At 30.9% G+C, this 21,466-nt stretch overlaps 4 protein-coding genes across 4 annotated transcripts; 1 reads left to right on the top strand and 3 right to left on the bottom strand.

Annotated features, from left to right (window-relative positions):
• Positions 1-1,608: 1,608 nt before the first annotated feature.
• Positions 1,609-5,316, bottom strand: LOC105362666 (GRB2-associated-binding protein 2-like). Its single transcript, XM_011500149.1, has 8 exons — positions 5,121-5,316; positions 4,312-4,440; positions 4,047-4,233; positions 3,681-3,959; positions 3,325-3,585; positions 2,756-3,181; positions 2,480-2,619; positions 1,609-2,406 (listed from the first exon to the last, which is right to left on the bottom strand). Exons 1-8 carry the CDS (start codon positions 5,199-5,201, stop codon positions 2,161-2,163), a joined length of 1,749 nt encoding a protein of 582 aa, XP_011498451.1. The 5' UTR covers positions 5,202-5,316; the 3' UTR covers positions 1,609-2,160.
• A 2,220-nt stretch (positions 5,317-7,536) lies between these two features.
• Positions 7,537-10,398, top strand: LOC105362665 (armadillo repeat-containing protein 6 homolog). Its single transcript, XM_011500148.1, has 6 exons — positions 7,537-7,850; positions 7,974-8,134; positions 8,447-8,778; positions 8,852-9,150; positions 9,322-9,587; positions 9,872-10,398. Exons 2-6 carry the CDS (start codon positions 8,018-8,020, stop codon positions 10,238-10,240), a joined length of 1,383 nt encoding a protein of 460 aa, XP_011498450.1. The 5' UTR covers positions 7,537-7,850; positions 7,974-8,017; the 3' UTR covers positions 10,241-10,398.
• A 127-nt stretch (positions 10,399-10,525) lies between these two features.
• Stip1 (Stress-induced phosphoprotein 1) lies at positions 10,526-13,916 on the bottom strand. Its single transcript, XM_011500147.1, has 4 exons — positions 13,541-13,916; positions 12,312-12,789; positions 11,064-12,096; positions 10,526-10,755 (listed from the first exon to the last, which is right to left on the bottom strand). The coding sequence occupies exons 1-4, from the start codon at positions 13,547-13,549 to the stop codon at positions 10,683-10,685; spliced, it is 1,593 nt and encodes a 530-aa protein (XP_011498449.1). The 5' UTR covers positions 13,550-13,916; the 3' UTR covers positions 10,526-10,682.
• Positions 13,917-17,926: 4,010 nt separating this feature from the next.
• On the bottom strand, positions 17,927-20,729 carry LOC105362663 (WD repeat domain phosphoinositide-interacting protein 4). Its single transcript, XM_011500146.1, has 7 exons — positions 20,361-20,729; positions 19,878-20,145; positions 19,404-19,644; positions 18,710-18,858; positions 18,403-18,504; positions 18,210-18,328; positions 17,927-18,093 (listed from the first exon to the last, which is right to left on the bottom strand). The coding sequence occupies exons 1-7, from the start codon at positions 20,407-20,409 to the stop codon at positions 17,984-17,986; spliced, it is 1,038 nt and encodes a 345-aa protein (XP_011498448.1). The 5' UTR covers positions 20,410-20,729; the 3' UTR covers positions 17,927-17,983.
• Positions 20,730-21,466: the final 737 nt, after the last annotated feature.

Raw genomic sequence — 21,466 nt, 5'->3', positions numbered from 1 at the left:
CGACTCCGGAACACAATCAGCAATGGCGATTTACAATGCACCGCCGTGGATGACCACCCACGCATGACGTCAACGGCGTGCTTTTCCGCAATGCGCGCGCATCCCGGAGAGCCGAAGAGCGTTTATATTTGAAATTTTTGGCTTATTCGTGTTCATTTACCGGAGGAAAATCCATTACCAAATAGAATTTCTCCATTTCAAGTAAATTCCTCTCTGGATTTAAATGACCTAATTTTTTCGATTTTCAGTAAAAAAATGATTATTGAAAATAAAATCATTATCCGCGATTTATGGAAAATTTGTGGAATATGGATGTGCCATATATTTCTAAAGTTGGCATACAGATTTATTTAAAAATAAAATTGATAAAAAATGTGATAAGTGAATCCGAAAAAGTATTTTGATTCATTTCCATTTTATAGGCCCCAAATAAAGAATAAATCGCTAAAACGTGGAATAATAATATTCAATTGTCATGATTGATTTATAAAATTTTGGAATACTGTTCGGAATACATTTAAGAATTTAATTTCCATATATTATTGCAAATTGAGGACTTATTTTTAATACTAATCTGAAAAATGTTTTCAATTTTTATAAGTAATTTATTGTCATTGCCATTGAACAAGTATTCATGATTCTTTAAATCATTAGATATTAATTGAGATTTTCAAATTATTACGTACTAAAAAGTTAAAGGCATTTAAACATTATAGATGGAATGAAAATTTTTTACATTATAAATGTCAAATGATATCAGCTTATGAAAATATAATTTTTTGCATTGCATGGAATTTTCAATAATAAAAGGATAAATCGTAAGTCCTTTGGCACATATTAACTTAATCCTTTTTTTTTCTTTTTTATATTTTATTATTTTTTATGCTAATTAATAAGTGTAAGTTTGAAGCGATTGGTATTTGAAGAAAATTAACCGGGAAATTGGATACTATTTCAAAAAAATTAAAATTAATTGTCTCGTTTTAATAAAACGACTTATATAAAAATTAATTAGGTAAAGTTTGTTTGAACGTTTAATTTAGCCTTTCTTTATATCGAATTTATCAAAAAGAATTATATTACACAAATTATCAAAATAACCGTAAGTAAACGGTGATTATTAAAATAAATGCTAAAATTAATGTTTATTCCTAATGGATAAACTAAATAGATACTAAATTTGATGTTAAGACGTTCCTTTGAAAGTAAAAGTAAAAAAGTTATAAAATGTGCTTTGTTTTATTGTATATTTTTATAGCTTTTTTAATTTATCAAAGTACATCACGTTTTATGCTAATTTTACAAAAGAAACCTCCAATTTTTTCAATTTTTAACAGAAAAACTATAGTGTTAAAAAAAATATATAAATTTTATTAATATAACACTAGTGATCTCTTACACTATCACAAGTATCTGATGATGAAAAACTCTTCAATCTCAAATGGCAAATATCTTCTAATAGAAGAAAATATTTCATTAAAAGCAATCACAAATTATTCTTACAGTAATACTGTCTAATTTTCAATGTACAATGAAGATTTTATAAGATTTATCCATCTTAAAATAGATTTTTTTTTATTTTTTTTATTTTTGTTTTTTTTTTTTGTCTTTTTTTTGTTTCAATAATGTGGTTTTCGATATATTTGCAAAATTTTACTAATTGTTTCAAACTAATTGATATGACGTCGAGTCAGTTCCAATGATGATTCTCAATGGAAAGAACATTAATGCACATTTCCATTAATTATTAGTTTTAAACTCTATTCAGAATAGTTTTAAATTGAATACAAGTTTTTGGTCCGATTTTTCGTTGAATCAACTAATGTAGCGTCGATAAAGAGCATGTTCGCAGACTTTTATTAATTTTAACAATTCTTATATATATCACTTGGCTTATAAATTCTGTAAGGTAACTACAGAAGAAAAATTTGATTCCCTTTATCACTTAACGATAACGATCGTTTTCTTAAAACTAGAGTTGTAAATTTAACATTACGTTTCTTCTGCTTTCTAATCGTATATATCTCGATTCATATATATATATATATATATATATATATATATATATATATAGATATAATTACGTAATAAGATAATTATGGAAGCACTTTTTCAAAGTCGCATGCAACTTAGTTTAAAAAACTTGATATACACCATGAGCTATGTCAATTCATCAGTGCATTGCTTTCTTTCTTCCTCTACTCTTTGTCTCGTGCGATTAAAAGCTTCAGTTTTTAGAAAATCAACGGTTTTGTAAACGGTGGTAGCCAGAGGAGATTGTGGAGTTTGTAAAGTTGGATTATTTAAGCTTTCGGATGTTTCTAAATCTAAGTCTAAGTATTGCAAGACTAATAAACGACGATTTGATGCTGGTATAAAAGTATCGTTGTCTTGGTAGAAATATATCTGTAAATAAAAATGCTAATAAATTTACATCTTTGTCTATAATTTTGGTAAAAATATTATATAATTTATTTACATCTTCTTTTTCTTCAAATGCATTATTATCATCGTCAGAAATGGATGGATGATGACTTTTTTGCATTTTCGACATTAAAATGGGACTAGGAATTGATTTGATTTTCCCTTTTCCAGGCGGTGTCGTAAGTTGTAATAAATCTAAAATAATATATTTTATCATTGAAAAATGCAGTTGAATTTATCAGGATAATTTACATTATTTAATTTTAATAAATTATTCTAACTAATGCGACGTTTTCAATTGGGTGAAACGGATGATTTTATTTTCTTTTACCTTCAACGGGTGGTTTGATCATAACTGGCTTTAGCTTTCTATTTATACTTGGTGGCTCGATGTTTATTTGTTCGGTGCAGTTTGCATCCTTGTTAATTACAGTGGGTGATAACTCATTACTAACATTCGAATCACTAGTTTTTCTTCCAGGTTTCAATTCTCGGTACACCAATGGAGGTGGTGGAGGTGGCACAATTATTACAGGCACGCTATTCATATTATCCTTATTCAAAGGACTCGAAAGATTTGAGTATGTGGCTGTCGATGCATTCTCCGAGTTCACTTGATCATTATTATCGAAATCGTAACGGAATACATGATCGTCTGCATTAGAAGAATTTGCATTGGTACTTTGTTGTTTCTGTGGTTTATTGGCTATATTTGTGTCTGTTTTAGCTGTTATTTGACGAGATTTTGACGAGCCACCTTTAAAGATACCAAAAGAAATAAAGAAAAAAAAACAAGCAAACAAACAAATAAATATTAAGAATTGATTTTTGAAAATTTAATACTTTTGAACGAAGGTGGCAATAATTTGATTATTTTTGTATTGTGATATTGGTATTAACCTGAATTATTGAGATCGTTAGTTGTAACTGATTGTGCAGGAGTCGAAGGAGTCGTTGGCTTTGAACTTTCAGTCGCACCATCCAAATTTAAATAATTATGACCAGGACATTCCGTAACCATGTGCGATGGCTTTGGCGGTCGTGGTGGAATTGCTATTTCATCCGCATTCGGCGGCTTATTCGAATCAACGATCCTCAATTTTCCAAATCTTTTTTTTACGCTCCATGAACCAATTCCTGCATTACTTGGTTTAAGATCACCTGTGCAGTAGCATGAAAATTCATTTACATTTGAATTTGAAATATTTTTGACATAACGACTTATCATGGATTATAATAATATCGTGATATTATACCAGCAACGGGAAATGTATCCCAATTAACATTAGGTAGAGAAGAAATCCATTCGTCATCGGTGACAACACTTTCGGCATCCGTTGTTGGGGAACGTGGAGGAGATGGCACTAATCGTTTTGTGGCATCGTAACTGTCAATGGCTTGCACTGTTACCGAACTTAGAGAGCTTGCATCATTGAGACGCGGCCCAGAAATACATTCGCTTATAGGAATGTACGGTCCGGACATTATACTGGTGGGCGAAATGGGTGGAGATTCTTGCGATTCAAACGAGAAAACTGTAAAATTACAAATTAAATGTATCAGGACTCGTTGTTGTGGACCTTTGCACAAAAGTTCTAAGAATTAATAATTCGCCGAATTACTTTGGCATTGTTGATCTTCGTCTTGAGTATATGCCTTTAATCCACAGACTTGGCATATCGCATCCACCCATTTATTCATATCAATCTCATTTTCCGCTACTAGATAGTAAATTCTTTTTGGAGTTTTAACATTAAACATATACTGATACTTTTCCTTTCGATTTTCAAAGCTTAATCCCGCATCGACCTGGAATACATTACAAAAATGACGTTTGCCTTCTTCCGCTCCAATCGACGTTCCATTAACAATTAAAGCAATAATTACCTGCTCGCATTGATCGAGATCGATCCTACCTTTAAGTTTCCTACATCTTCTGTCGGTATAATATTCTAAAAAATATTGCCCAGGTAATTCGCCACTATGTCGAAGTGTGAACCATCTTTGCCTCCATCTCTGCAGAGTAAGAATAAAGGGAAAAAAATGTCAATTGAAATTCAAAACCAAGGACCTTGAATAAACAACAACAATGAATTACTAAAGGCAAATACATTATGTATAATTACATAATAAAAAATAGCTGCGTATAACGTAAAGGTTGAAGAATATCGCAGAAACGATTACGACGACTACGGGATGTCTAAAATAAAAAAAAGGAGTTGATTGGACGACGATGTAGCGCAACGAGATGCATAGCCGCCAAGCGTAATACAATAATTTAAATCGAGCCTCCCGCATTCGCTTTCGCTACGAACGTACGCGTGAGCGCAATCGCAAATTCAAGGTAATGAAAGTAGAAAAAGGCGTACGGCTCGAGGGGAGCGTACGATAATAAATAGACGGCGATGCATTGTCAAGTACCGAGAGGTTCATAACCTCACAGATCGAGAATCGAGGTCCATCACCATCGCGAGCAGAGAAGAGCCACGCCATTGCGTATTGCCCCCAGACGTTAAAAATGCTGCCCAAACGAGTAGTCCTCCTTCATTATTATAGGCGCGTGTGGCGCGTGAATCGAGGGGGACGCGTCCGACGACAACAGACACCCACGCGGACCCGCGGGCGCCGTTATGCCATCGGCACGACGCCAAAAGTGCAAGTGGACCGATCGAGCTCGCGGTCGAAAAGCCACTTACCGCCTTCCAAAGTTTCGTGGGCGGCGATTTGATGAGCCAGCCCTCGTGCACGACCTCCTGGTTCGGCTTCAGCGCGTCCATCCTCGCGTGCAGACCGCGATGCCTAGCGGAGCCGAGTACTCTGTCCACGGGGCCTCCTCATCGCCTTTGCCGACGGTCGCAGAAATTAATCGAAAAGCTAACCCACGGCAGCTGCAACTCCCAATGACGATGTGTGTCGCTGATTCTCTGGCGTGTCAGCTGAGGCTATCGAACCTACCATCACTCTCCTTCTCGGCTCTCGTAGTTTCTCCTCTTTTATTTCCTCTCGCTGGCTGCTCGTCCTCTCTCGTTCTATTCTCTATATACTGTCTGTTGCTATACGTACTGTAACGCGCATATAGTGCTTACTCTCTTTCTTCGTTTGTTTGGGAACTGAGATAAGTGAATGGTTAAGTTATTTTTTTTTTCTTTTTTTTCTTTTTTTTTCATTTTTTATGCATCTATGGTTGTCGATTGCTTCGTTCGACTACATTCCTCCACTACTAGTTTTCATATTTTATTTTATTCTTTATGTATTTCAGTAATGCACTGCTTGTATGAAACGAAAATGAGAGTAAAAATTATTGTGCAGTAGTCGTGTTATCAATATACAATTAATTGATTTAATAGCCCATGACTTTAAATGCATTTTAACGTCACGATGTGCATTAATATGTATGTCGAGAGCTTCGAAAGTTCAAATTGAAAGTAAATACAAAATACAATGACACGATGTTCACTGGCTTATTGAAAGTGCAAATGCATTTGTGACGCCCGTTCCTTTAACCAGAATATATGTAAACCGAAAAATTAAATAATGTGTCGAGCAATGCGGTCGTATTATGAATTAAATGGCACTTAATTAGCCACGGAATACCACGGAGAACAAATTTAAATCAATTGCTTGGAATTGTTGAATAACCGTTTTAAAAGAGCGCGTTCATATTTATAAATATAATCTTGTGTAATTATTTAAAGAGCTGTTAAATACTTTTTTAATAAATAAGAAAACAAAAATTAAATTTACGCGTCATTATATCAATTATACGCTTCAAATGTAAAGATAATTGGTTTTTCTTAAGAAAAAATTTTTAATTTACACTCTTTATTTACGAAGGATAGTTTATACAAATTAATAAGGATGTTTTTTTTGTTTTTTTTTTTTTGTATTTTTTTTTTTTGTTTTTTTTTTTTGTTTTTTTAATTATAATCTAGTAATTTATATCGATATGTATGAAAGCAAACTATAATAATATATTTGTATATATATATATCCTTTTGTACTTATTATTAGTGTATATTTTCATCAATATTATAAATAATTTTAAATAAATACAAGGGTTTCGTTAGCTCTATCCTCTTAATTATTTATGCATTACATTCCAATAAATATTTAGTGTGATTTTGACGTAAAATTAAATATTATGTTTCATCTTATAAATCATTATACTGTTTTCTACTACTATAATCTTACTTTTTATTTTTTTTTTTTTTTTTTTTTTTTTTTTTTTTTTTATTTTTTATTTACGATAGCTAAAAATTACTATGACAATTATAGAGAAAACTGCATCATTAGCTAAAAACTATTTAATACATTTAATAATGAATATTTATTAAATAATAAATATTTGTACAAACGTTACTCAAATTTTATTGTCGTTGGCTCGGAATTCAATTAATTTCATTAAAATTCAAACAAAAAATTTACTTTTTATAATATTATATATAATATTATCGATGATTTTAAGTATATTTAAGAATAATTGCTATTGCAAATACATAAACGAAACGATTAGTTTTAACATATTTTAAAACTAAACTAAAAACACAAAAAGAAACTGCAGACAATTAAGAAAATTAAGAAAATTCTTTGTGGTAATTAAAAGTAATTGTTCATTAATTATTTTTAAGCATTCCTTTTGCAAATAATTTCCTTAAGCTTTATCGTCAGAAATGCTTGAACATTTCTTTTAATTTTTCGTGTAAAATCAAAGCCGTACACATGCGCGGATAGAGACGCTTTGTGCGATTTTTGTTTCTTAAGTCAAATAAACGATTCGATTACAAAATAATTGTCCTACATACACACCATACCAAGTAGCTTATAGAAAAGAAAGCTTTAGGAGAGGTGAGATGAGCCTTTAAATGAAACTATTAAAATAATTATTATTAAAATCGTCGATCGATGAAAAAACGCAATTGCTTTAAAAGTTGCCAAATATTCTAACGGAACAAGAACGTTTTACCAAACAAAAATAGGTAAATAATCTGAATAATATTTTTATTATCCACTCATCATACGGGCAAATTAAACCTTAATATTGCGTTGGGTGAAGAGCAGAATTGGCTGGCTGCGGTAAGGCTGTGTGTGGTAAGGAAAAACTTGGGAAAAAAGTGGGAAAAAGTGGGCTCGATGAAGGCAGGCAGACGTAAAGCGTGGCGCCCTCCAGGCGATATACGAAAACTGAAAAATCATTGCAAGTACCTGGCACGCATAACCTTATATAGAAGTAGTTGTCGTAGCGGTTAGTCGTGTTGTGTTGTGTTGTTGATGGTGCCGCAGCAATGGGATCTTGATCGAATGGCAATGAAAATCGAAAGCTGTACGGCATTGACTTCTCCTAAATAAGGGCATATATACGAATAAGATTATTGTTCGTGCGGCATGCGACGTGATCGTCTTCGCGAGCCGCCTTAATTTCCTTCTTCGTGAGTATACAGCAGAGTGGTGGTGCAGCTCTTCTGTATGGAGCTTTTTTTTATTCGTTTATTTATGAATCGCGACTTCCTTTTGTTTACTTTTTTAATAAGGCGCGCTGCTCGGACTTTTAGGGGCTAGTGGATAGTTTGTTGGATATTTTCATGCCAAACTCATCATGGTCCGCGTGATAAGCCAAGAGACGTACGACGAGGTGGTTAAAGAAAATATCGAGGAATTTTCAATGTCACCGGAGGAAGCGATTAAAGATGCCGTTGAACAATTCAATGCACAAGTGAGTAAAGTAACATGGCAAATTTATCTCTGGTTAATAATTTTTTATTTCGCTAATTGCAGCCAATGGGAATTCGATCTTATTGGTATTGAGTGCATTCGTTGGAATGTTTTTCGAATAGAAAAAAATTTGTATTTATAATTGAGAATAACAAGTAAATAAATAAATAAAAGGCACTTTTTGCGATAAAGTATGTGTAAATTAATATAGGCAAGAAGCAAAATTAACATAGGCAAAATAAATCGTACTAAATTTTCTCGCTTGTTTTATATTACCACGAAATTCATTAATACATTGTTATTTTAATTTTAGGGTGTCGACTTAACGAATATTATAAAAGATTTAGCATTGAATGACAGTACGGATGATATTATATCTTCGATAAAAAAACTTTCGGAATATTCTACAGCTGCCGAATGTAAACACATGACTATAATTCTTAATACTCTTATGTCAGAGCTAGAAAAAGATATTGCTCGGAGAGTTTTTGCAGGAAAAAATGGAGCCTACACCACGTTACTTCAAGTACTGACTAATTTTAAGGATAAGCCAATTATCGTACAAACAGCGTTAAAAACAATTACGATACTTATGACTGGAAATCCTGATTTGTTGGACGAGGCTGGAGTAAATCTTCAAAAGAGGTTTTTTTTATTATTTACATTAATTTTTAAGAATAAGCTTACTTATTATTTTAACGCAAGTTTTTTCATTTAGTTTATTAGAAGCTCCTAACAATGATTCGCAAACATTACATTTAGTATTAAAATGGATACGAGAGTGTTGTATCAAGCATGAAATGAATAGACAGCAGATTTTTAACGCAGGAATCCTAAATAATTTAAAATTAGAGTTAAGTAAAAAAGATGCAAACATGTCAATCGTTAAGGAAGTATGTCTTGTATTGAGAGCTTTAACTTTGGATGATGATATAAGACACGAATATGGAAAAGCACATGAACATGCGACAACCATTGCCCGACAAATATTACACACACTTACAAAATTACTATCAAGTATATTTAAGTTTGAAACTTCTATATAATATTTAGTATTCTAAATAATAAACCCTTATTTGCATCGTAATAAAAGACATTCTTTACAAGGAATTTCTTTCGTAAAAAATGTCTTATCGATTAACAATGATCTTTCATAATGAAATATAAAATTATTTTTGCATTTTCCAGTTTACAAGTCTAATGAAGTAATAGTTGGTGAAATAATGCTAACGTTAGCATCTTTGATAGTGAGGAATGAATTTTGCCAAGATTTTGAAGATGCTAAAGGAATACAATTTATTTTAGATGTATTTACAAATTTTCCTGAAGTTGAAAAAATAAATTGGCAAGCCCTAAAATTACTTAAAAGCTTAGCAGGCAATGACGATGTAAAAGCTCACATTATTACTTCAGGAATAGCTCCATTAATAATATATGCTATAAGCAGATTAAGGGTACGCATATAATATCACTATAATCCAAAAGTATACTCCGGATGGTTAATATAAAAACTTGCAAAATTTTATTTGCTAACAAATATTTTCAGAAATATCGAACGTACTCATTCGAATTACTATTGCCATTTAAGTAATTTTCATAAAAATATAATAATAATAAAATTATCACGCCCTTTAAATTATTTAAAATTATTTGAAGATAATGAAGGGAAAAATTGATAAAAAGAAATGATTCATTATATATTATTGATTTTCTCCATACATTATTATTTTATTTACAGAGTTCAGAAGCTGTAGTTACAGCTGGACTTGCTTGTATATCAGCGTTAACATTAAAAAGTCCTTCAAATGCTGGTGTTTTCTACGACTGTGGGGCAGTATCAATTATTATTGATGCGATTAAAGCTTATCTTAAATGTGCTAATGTAATTCAGCAAGCCTCTTGGGCAGTTAGAAATATGTCGGTTCGAAATACATATGAATCAAAAGAATTTATAGCTTATGGTATTGAAGAATTATTTAACCAGGCACTTAGAATTCATGGGCAAAATTTAGAGGACGACATCAAAGCAGCTTTAAGAGATTTAGGTTTAAAAGTAAATTTAAAGGAACAATGGACTGGGAAAGGTTGTGTATTAACACACGAATAACAAAATTTACTTTTATAAATAAAAATCTTTAAGATATTAAATTAACATTGTTAACGTTGAAGAGCAATTATTTTGATTCGTTTAAACAAAAGGTATTTTATAATTAATTAAATTAATTGCCGCCAGATTTTACAATTTATCATTTTTATAAATAAAGCATAAAGCTAAACACACTTTAATGTTTTCAATTTCTCCCTCTTCTGCAGTATTTTTCTTTCTGTATGAGTAAATGTATTTAACTGGATACACTTGTTTGTGGCTGATTAGTGACAAAAACGTATAAAAATACCATATCTTGTAAAAAGTTGATACAGGACTTGACGACAACAATGAAATATACGTTACTTCAAATTGATCTTTGCTCGTAAAGAACTTAACGGCAAAAGCTTTTTTCATTGTAGCTATAACTGTATAAAAGTGTTTTCTGTAAATATTAAATTCATCAGTGTATGGCTACCAGTCCTGATTCCAATAGCTTATTAAGTTTTGCTGCTATATCGGGATTCTTTAGATGACTGCAATTTAAAAATATTTAAACATTATCTTGGTCTTATCGTGATGATATTTTGCAATATTTATTAAAGATAAGAAACTTAAATTTAATTATATATAATTATATGGAAATTAAATTTTTCTATTAAATTTTATCATATATATTTATATTTTTTTATCTTCAATAACAGGCGTACATTCACCTTCGCTACGCATTAATTAATTTTTACATTGAAATATTAACAAACATTTATGAAGTTTGTTATTTTAAAATTTACCTGTTCTTAAAAAATTGACTAGTATCGTGTAAGGAAAAGAAAATTTTACTTACTCTTGTAAAGCTTTAGGGTCACTTTGCATTTGTTCCAAAATGATTCTCATAGCAGGATCTCTGAGAATACTTTGAACTTCTGGATCAGCCATTGCTCTCTTTCTTACTTCTTCGGGATTGGAACTTACAGCGACTGAACATGAACGATAACCTTCGAGGGCTTCGACATTACTTGGATCCAAATCTAATGCTTTTTGATATGCTGTTATTGCCTTTCCTTGTTGTTGCATACCTTGAAGAATCTTGCCCTTTCTTATCCAACCTTTTATAAACTTTGGATCTATCTCTACACATTTTTGACAATCCTTTAAACCTAAGTCAAATGCAGCTAATTTTGTGTAACACGCTGCTCTGTTACTGTAGTATTTTGAATCATCTGGATTTCTCAGAATTGCCTCTGAATAATGTTTAACAGCAGTGGCATAATCACCTTCCTTGAACTTTTGATTTCCCAATTTATTTTCTGTCTCTGCTTTTACAGGATCGATATATGCTTTTCTCTCATCTTCTTTAATTGTTTTCTCAATCTCGGAAAGCAAGGTCTTAATTTCTGGTGTTCGATGTTCTGACATTGACTTCTCGTAATAAACTTTAGCCTGTTTTAAATTGTCCATTTTTTTATGAGAATGACCAATTCTTGTGAAAGCTTTTGCTATGAGTTTGAAATCAGCTCGGTTTTCTCTACCAATATCAATAGCCTTTTCACATTGTGCTATACATGCGTTGTATTCTTTCTGTTCAAAGTAAACTGCAGCTATGTTTAAATAGTACATAATTTCTAAGGGGTCCAATTCAACAGCTTTGTTGTAGTGTTTTAAAGCTTCTTCAAAGTTTTTCTTCTTATACGCTACATTTCCTAAATTCTTTTCATCTAAAGCTTCCTTCCTTTCTGGTAGAATATCTTCGGATTTTGATTCTGATTCTTTCTTCTTTTCTTGTGGTGGGTCGACATCCATTTTTTCAGTTTTATTATCACGCATTCCTAAGGCTACGCTAAGAGCCGCAAGTACTCTTGAATCTTGAACATGATTACCTTAAAAATATAACGTTGATATGATTTTTCTGTAGTATATATATGATAAAAAATTATGTAAATAAACAAAGGGCCAAAGACGAGGGACAATTATAAGAGAGACCAATTATTAGCTCAAATTTTTTGCATGCCATAAAATACAGAAGAAAAAAAAAGAAAAAAAAAAGAAAAATATAAAAATTATATATATTTTACACTATGGTAATACAAGTTACCTGAAAGTTCGGGACTAGTCTTCAAATCATCCATAAGTTTCACAAACTCAGGATCTTCATAATAAGCTTTAAGTCGAGAGTCATATTTTAGATAATCTAGATCTTGATGCAGGACTGGATTTGAAAAACGTAGCGACGAATTAATTCCTTGAGCACCGGCTTTAAGCTGTTCGTTATCCGGCTCTACCAACAGTCCAATTTTACACGTCGAAACAGATTCATCCGTTCTTCCTAATTGAGATAAAGCGTGAGCTTTCCTAACGTACCCCCTACCCCAATCAGGCTTAAGCGATACCGTCTTCTCTGCGTCTTCAAGAGCTTTGGTGTATTGGCATTCTTTTGCGTAAGCAGCCGAACGATTACTATATAATATATGATTATTTGGATCTAATTCTATGGCTTGTGAGTAAAAATCGATCGCTTCTTCGATCTTTCCCTCTTTTAAGGCTGCATTTCCTTTGTCCTTCAATGTGGATACCTTGAAAAAAGAATAGACACCATAAGACCGTTATATTACAATTAAATATATTTCTTGTAAGACTGTAGCATAAAATGTAATATTTAAAATTTATATAAATTTTTTATATATTTACTTATATATAAAATTAATTTTACATATATTTTTATTTAATTATTTATATAAATTTATAATACTTAAAGTTTTAAATTTATTTCTCAAGTTTTTTCATAAATCTCTTCATCGTCCAAAAGTTGATCATTAGAATGAAAAACTTTGTAAATCACTGTTTCATCGATATTGCTTTGATTAATTTTTGTAAAAATTATAAAACATAATTCATCGACAATTATTGTCAAACTATAAATGCTCAAATATGTTTAATATACATTAATTGTAAATATTAATTTGTATCGACATTGATCTACATTTTATTTTAATGTGTAATGCAATTTATTTATAAAAAAAAAAAAATCTCAACTACATGCACACATTACACTCCTAATTATTAGGATAAGTACCCTTTGACTTGGCAGTTCTCAAGTACTTCAATTCGCATTCGGAATTATGATCTTTCACGCAGACACCTTAAATTAAATGGCAAAATTCAAATAAAATAAGCTAAAAAATACATCATTGTCGGCGAATTTAACCCAAGAACTTTATATAAAAGCAAGCACTCGAACGAAATAAAAATAATTTCTAGAAACGCAACGTGCTTCCCTTACTTCCGAACGATACTAACAAATCACAGAAAGCTAGATTTACTCACCTGATCCATAACTTGCCACGAGGTTTAAAATTTGTACAATCAAACAAACTAGTCTTCTAGCATAAAAAAAAAAAACTATATCGATTCGTCTTGTAAAATATCTACGATCAATTACAACTATCTCTTCCTCCTTAGCAGTTTATAGCAATTCGAGAAATTGATGGCGGCGGCGGCGAGTCCGGCGAATCGTCCTACAATTTTTGGAAAGCTCGAGAAGCCTAAGAGGTTGCAATAAAGAGATGAAAACCGTGATTATACACTAGAAATCACTTTACAGCTTGAAGTCAACTGCCTTACTTACTTTCGTCGTGCTCGGCATCGGACGTACAACTAGATTGTGGATCGTGAAATGGAACGCAAATGATGGGTTTGGCGCAGGCGCGGGCACTTGGCATTGCGAATTCTCGAATATTCCAGAACTATTGCCGAAGAAGGTTCGTGACGTTCCGAACACTCACTCGTCCTCATTGATTAAGTCTGTTTTATTAGAAGCTGGAGCCAATGGGCCGAGGGAAGATGGAAGATGGATAGGGAAAGGATGAGGGACGAGTGCTGGGTAGGAGGGAAGCAGGAAAAATGTAAAAATTTCGATTTTGTCGCGATGGAAGTAATTGGCCTTTTTACGATTAAGATGATAGAATAGGGATAATGTTGTGGTACTGTGCATTTGTCGTCCCTTATGCTTGATAACAGCATGTTTTAGGAAAAAATTGTATGGAAAATATTTTGTTTTCTCAGGGTATTAGCGATTTTTGCAGCGCCGAGGTATTTTAAAAGTTGGCTCGTTCGAAAATTACTCACGAATCTCATTTACTTCGGTAATATATGCCATACAATATTTTACATTGGTTATTCCATTGATACCGATTACACGGAATCTAATGTTTCTTTATGCTACTTAATCGTGCAAAGAAATTTCACATTTGTAGCTGCAAAATCTTTCTTTCCTAAACAATTTAAAAAGAAAAGCTATTATTGTTAATACATTCAAATGGTGTTACTAAACAATATTAAATATAGAGTAAATAAAATTCACTGTCTCGTTCTCAAATAATTAAGAAAAAAATTCTCTTATTTTTCTGTTTTCGATTCGACAGTTTAATTATATGAATAATTTTTATAAATTACAAAATTCCGGAAACGTTCGCGTTTTACATAGTCTCGAGTGGTGGGTTACACGTTTCGATCGAATATACGTTGACGAATTCTAAAATGTAATCTAAATATCTAATTATTAGTCGATTGCGATCAGAATCAACTTAACGGCCAATCGTAATAAATCGAATGAAAAAAAACGTTGGACGATTGTGCGTGGATAAAAAATGCGCGAATTTTCTTTTTCGTTTATCGTCTTCTCTCGCACGCGCACATATAAAAACTTTTCAATATATTTTTCTATAAAAATAAGGCATTTCGTTCGCTTATTATTCATTCGCTCGCTTTCGCCTATACTCGCGAAATATTCGCAAAACCAATAAAATAAATATTTTTTACTTCTATTTTTAAAATTTTTAATTTTGTACGTTTTTTTTTTTTAAACTCAATTTAATATAATGAGTTAGAATTTTGCATAAAAAGGATAAACAACAACGTTATAAATTATAAGACTTTAATAATGTGAAAATACAAATATATACAATTATATAAATAAAATTATATCATTATTAAGAATAATTAGTGAAAGAAGTTGTTTGCAGTGGACTTAATTTAAGAGCTAATCGACGATAATTGTTCTAGAGCACATCGAGGACTTAGTTTACAAATTCAAATTAGGTTGGATTGTTTGTTAAAAATTATAAAAATTTTACACAAGACAGAGTCGAAACTAAAGACCCATAATTCGAAGAATGGAGTTTGCAGCGGAAATCATCGTGTAAACTCTCGCCATTTACTCAATCATTATTATATTGAATATAACAACAACAACAACAACAACAACAACAACAACAATAATAATAATAGTAAAATTGTTAATGAAGAAATTGACGCGGAAGAGAATATTCTTTAAATAAGAATATGTATATATATATATATATATATATATATATATATATATTGGTTTGATTTAATCAACATTTCATGAATAAATATTAAGTAATAAATATGTAATCCTTCTATGGGGTTCGAGCTTTCTTTATTTTTTACTCTTTTACTTTACCACGAACGACCATGAATTATTAAGTAATAATAAAACAGTATCGCATTGTACGAAAAGATCAGGTAAATTTGGAGACACTTTTGTTTTCATTTTCATGAACAATTTAGGAGAATTAATGTGCTTTTATGAACGATAATTATTATAATAACAATGATAAAATTTCATTATTTTCGCATGAAAATATACACCCCATTATAGTTGTAAAGTTTCTAATTAATGTAAAATTGGTCAGAAAATAAGCAATCTTAAGTCACGATATATTTACATTCTTATTGTAAAGCTATCGATCTCAAAAATAGGAATATTTTACCTTTTATCTATTTGGCAACTAGCCAAAAGTCGGCGCAGATACTAATAAATGCGAATGATATATGTGTAAGTCTGGTTTAAGTTGGGTATTTAATTTTTTTTATTATTATTTTTTTTTTTTTTTTTTTTTATAAATATTTTTTTAAAATCATCCAATGTATTACCTTTAAATTAGCATAATATAGTCGGATTTGCAAATTCGATAATGTAGCTTGACATTGTTTCATCGAGCTTACTACTGTAACCGAATTGGTGATTCCTCTTTCTGAAAGCATCGACTGTAAATATGCTAACTATATCTAGTTAATAACTTATAACAGGAACAATTGTATTCGATTCGGAAATGCACGCGACGTTATAACCGCCTCGAAATACAATATTAAATTTCCAACATTAATATGCACAAGACACGGAAGAGTTTCTACAATATCTTTTTGGCAAATGGAATTTACAAATTCATTGGTCGGGTTTTAATATTACTTATTATGCCTTTGTCCTGTTGCAAGTATCGTATGATTGTTACGCTGTGTCATGTTCATAATTCTGTTGTAACACTGACGTTATAATTTAACACATTGAAATAATGATACGATTAATAATAAGAGAATATAGTTACAAAGTTGCTTTTTCAGATTTTAATATTAAATTTTAAAATTTTATTGTCCCTCGTCCTTAGGAAATAACGATACAAATAAGCAAGTTAACTTTTTTACTTTTATATTTTTACTTAGTACATTAGCGCCTCGTCTTACAAAATTCCAAACGTGTAATGTAACTGATAATTACAACTGCACAGCTGATTCTGAGAGCAATATTTAGAGTTTCAAAGACGATTGTGACTTTTGACCAAAGAAATTTTCGTACTTCCCATGATAAAGTACCGAGTCTACTGATATTCAAAATATCAAAATGAATAATTGACGTACGGGGGTTTACAACTAACTGTTTACACAATTAATTAGAAAAAATTCCAACAATAACAACATCAGCTATTAAAATTAGCACTATTCTAAACAGCAGATAAGTAGATATATATCTCTCTCTTGCTTAGAAAAAGATGTCTTCCCGTCGGAATTTGTCTAAGAGCTGTGAGGTTGAAACGAAACGTTCATCTAAATTTTGAAAATTTATTTCTAAGGATTTTCTCATTCTTCCAGTCACACGAGATAAAATAATAATAATGTATTAGCCTGCTTACGAAGAAGGAATTATCTTATGTGCTTTGGAAATGCGAAAGATCGAACGATTCGTTTTCACGGCCATTACAATGCAAATTTGCACAATAGTAAGTTTTATTTTCAAGTTTACTTTATAATCGAAAATGTAATTATACTAGGGGCATATCAAAGTTAAAAATTTGTATTTTTAATCGTAAACGATTGGATGTTTAGGTGACGGAAGTTTTGTCCAAATGCGATTGTACTTGGATGGTTGGTTGCGTGCACGATAGGGTGCGCTAAACGTCAAATAATTTAGTACTCTAATTATTTCCTTCCCCTGCAGTTATAAACATTTTCATTTTATATGTAATAGAGATAAAATAGTTCATAATGCGGATACATATGCAACATAATTTGTACTTTGGAGGATTTGTTACTTTTATCGGAATATGTTTGTATTTCACTGCATTTGGACCTATGATTAACCCAAACCCGTACAGTACGTATATACATAGCTTATTTGTAGAAAAATGAAAAAAACAAACAAACAAACAAACAAACAAACAAATAAATACATTAATGTTTTAGAGAAAATTAGAAATGAGGTCATAGCGCAGCTCCCACCAAAGTCGGATTTCGATTAAAATAATAATTGATTGATATAATGAGCAATATATACAGACATCAGTAATATATAAAACGTTTATATAATTTATTATATCGTATAACATTGGATGATGTATTATAAAATAATTCGTGTTTGCTTTGAATATAATTAAATAAAACTGTACATTATTTTTACAATTTTCTATAATCTTAAAATTCGTCATCATCACAGACATCAAGAAACACGTCAAATGCTTCACGGTTACAGTTACCATCTGACGTAAAAACGTATTTGTGAAATGTTCCATCCATGCAAACAGCTGAAAATAATTTCGATTGGATTATACGTATTATTGTGCATGGCCTAATATCCGATGGAATTTCATGCGTAAAACGAAAAAGAAGATTCAACGAATGTAATAATATAAATACTAACCTATAACCGAACTCCTTGTACCAAATGCACAAACGCATGCACACTCTGGAGGCACCGTAAATGTGGCAAGAGCCCATTGACTTTCTACATAGTTTCCTAGAAATCTCATTTTTGAAAACCTTAAACATGTAATAAGACGTTATTGTTTGGTTAATTACTTTAACTTTGTTTTCTTGTTATTTAAAGCACTTACGTTGATCTTCGATTAAGATGTGTATCTTTAAGTGCAAATATATGAACCGTTCCTTTATCGCTTGAAGCACACAAAAATTCTGAGTCTCTACTAAAAGTAATGCTAGAAAAATTGTAGCAAAAGAATTTTTAAAAAATATAAAAATACATAAGATATTTGAAATTGTATAAAAAAAATTTATAAAACATGTCATAGTTTAATTATAAAGAAGATGTTATTTTTGACATTTAAAACTAGAATTATATGGAAATTATATAAAGTATTTGTAATGAAAAATATAACCAAGTTTTTCATTAACTACACTTACCAATATAGCGTAGCTGAATCGGCGCCCCGTCTTAATTCAACCAATAAATGCTTGCGTATGCTGTCCCACACTCTAACAAGTGTCCCTTGTGCAGAAGCTGTTGCTACTTTTGTTCCATTGGCATTCACAGCCAAACAAGCTAATACTCCCTAATTTACAGTGATCAATAACATTATATATTATTATGATGGTTGAGGTAAAAAAATGGAGTACTTCCAAGACTATTTTTCAAATCGATCTTGAGTCTTTATACATTACATTATTTAATTTATAATAGGAGAAAATTAATATATAATAAATAATAATACTTAAAAGAAAAAAAAATTATTGTTAAATAATTATAAAAATTTTTACTGAAATTTTTGTATAATATTTCATAAGCCAGGACTTTTAAGGATATAAATGTCTAACTTAAAAACTAAAACATACTTTTTCAACAAATAAATTATATATATATATATATATATATATATATATATATACTTTTATGTTCAAGCTTCTAATAAATTGGATGCTCAATAAAATTGTTTAGTATTAAATTAAAAAATTTTTTATTACTCATAGCTATTTAAATTGTATTATAGTTCTCGAAAATGCTTAATAGCATCACATAACAATATCTTTTTACAAATCCAAATGTATCCGCATCGATCTTTAAACCATAGATTTTTTATAAATAAAAAAATCGTTTTACTTGATGAGCTGCTAATGTTGCTGGAGCACTGGATGTTCCAGCTTCTGTTGTTCCAAGATCGACTAATTGAATACTTCCGAGTTTATGGCCTGGAAATGCAAGCAATTGCTTGTGAGCTGTAGCAAGCGTTGCAACTTCCACTAATCCTTTAGGATTATCTCTAGTTTCCAGAGTGAGTAATCTGCGTGTTGGTATTGGAAAAGAAAAAACATGGATTTCTCTTTGTAAAGCCACTATGAGTCTAAAATAAAACAAAACGATACACCATATACGTAAATAAGCGTGATGTTTACAATAAAAAAAATTACAATTCGTCAAGCCAATATGGAAATTCTTATGCATTCTATTTAATACCAAATATATTACAAATTCCTGACACGAGTACGGAAAATAAAATCTTATTTACATTGTAAAAATAATAACATCAATTAGATCGATCGAATTATTTTAATAAACATTAAAATATCGACTTACTTATCTCTTCGCAATCTGACGGCCTTAATAGGACTCGTAAAAGTAATTTCCATTATAAACTTTTTGGCCAAATCGTCATAAATAAGTACAGTGTTGTCTGCAAATTTTGGCCTCGTACCACCACCGACAATAGCAATAACATTTGTCCTCCAGAGCATTTCACCTATGGCAATACTCCCCATAAGCTCATTCTCAAAGTGTGCTTTTTCAACCAATGGTTCAACATTATATATCCTAAGGCCAGATTCCATACAACACGTAAAGCATCCTGTAAATCAACGCAACGCTATTAATCTTATCGATGGCCTTTCATCTACTAAATAACGAATGAATTATACGCATTTCACATTAATAACATTCATTGCTCAAGGATTTCAAGAGCCATTGTTATCGTTATTAATATATGAATAACAACTAATATCACAATATTAAAGCAATAATAAGACTAACTCTATTATCAGATCTATCAATTCATAGTTTTACCTTGATCTTGATTAAATCGTAGACTAAGAATTCCTCTGGATCCTGCCATTACTTTTTAATTGTTAAACTGCAACGCGTTGTCTTCAATTGCGCGGATTTTAATGCTCATTCGCAATATTAATCACAAGTCTTAACCATTTGTCTCCCGTACATCGAAAAGTTTGCAGGGTTACACATTAAAATGGATCACAAATATATGCTTTCACTTTCCTTATTCCTTCTAGTTTCATTATTTGACCGATTTGACGTCCAAATTCGATCGAGTTTTTTCCTTTATTTACGTCTTCGTCTTGTCATCTGCCATTATCGTGTATAAATATAGCCGACGAATATATAAGGCAGTGAGACATTCAACATGTACTCATAATATATTATCGATATAATCTTTTCTTAGAAATTGGCCAATCGCGCGGATCTAGTTTATATCTATCAATTACTTTTGTCCAATAAATACAAATAAGATTTCGCTGTTGGCGCCAATTTCAAATGAACGCTATGAACAAATGAAATTATTTGCAAAATGTTACGTAGCGCCTCCTCCATTCAATCATTCTACCTTAGCTGTCACACTAAAATTCATAATAATTACAAATTTCGTGCGGATTATTGTACTAATAAATTTTATATTAGGGAAATGATGGTAGAAAAATTATGTTTACGGCTTTGGAATCAAATATTTGCAGATAACGCAGATAACTTCCGTTAAATTTAGCACTTACTTATCTGCTTTGTACCTGTGTATCGAAATTCCAATGCCGAATTTTCTATTATAAAAAAAAATTTGTTCTTCTTCAGTAAAAACGTTTGTCGTGCATCTTTACATGATAAAATGTTCAAATTCTATACAATTTTCATAAACATAATGAATAATTAATCTCAAATCGTCCATGTATTTTATTTTAACTATTTCATTCAGAAAAAGTCAATCCGTCGTCTTCTTTACTGCACAATGTCGATTTAGATTCATCATATAAAGTATTCTTATAAAGTCGAAAAAAAAAGAAAAAAAAATTACAATTGTAATTTTAATAATGAATGTCTTATTATTAATCTTTAAGTTAAAAAAAAAGTTGTTTTTGTAATTTAAAGAAAAATTTGCTTAGATT

This window comes from Ceratosolen solmsi, unplaced genomic scaffold (genome assembly GCF_000503995.2).
Source record: "Ceratosolen solmsi marchali unplaced genomic scaffold, CerSol_1.0 scaffold41, whole genome shotgun sequence".
Taxonomy (NCBI): domain Eukaryota; kingdom Metazoa; phylum Arthropoda; class Insecta; order Hymenoptera; family Agaonidae; genus Ceratosolen; species Ceratosolen solmsi.
Note: the sequence above shows the minus strand (reverse complement) of the source record. Positions and strands in the feature narration are given on the sequence as shown.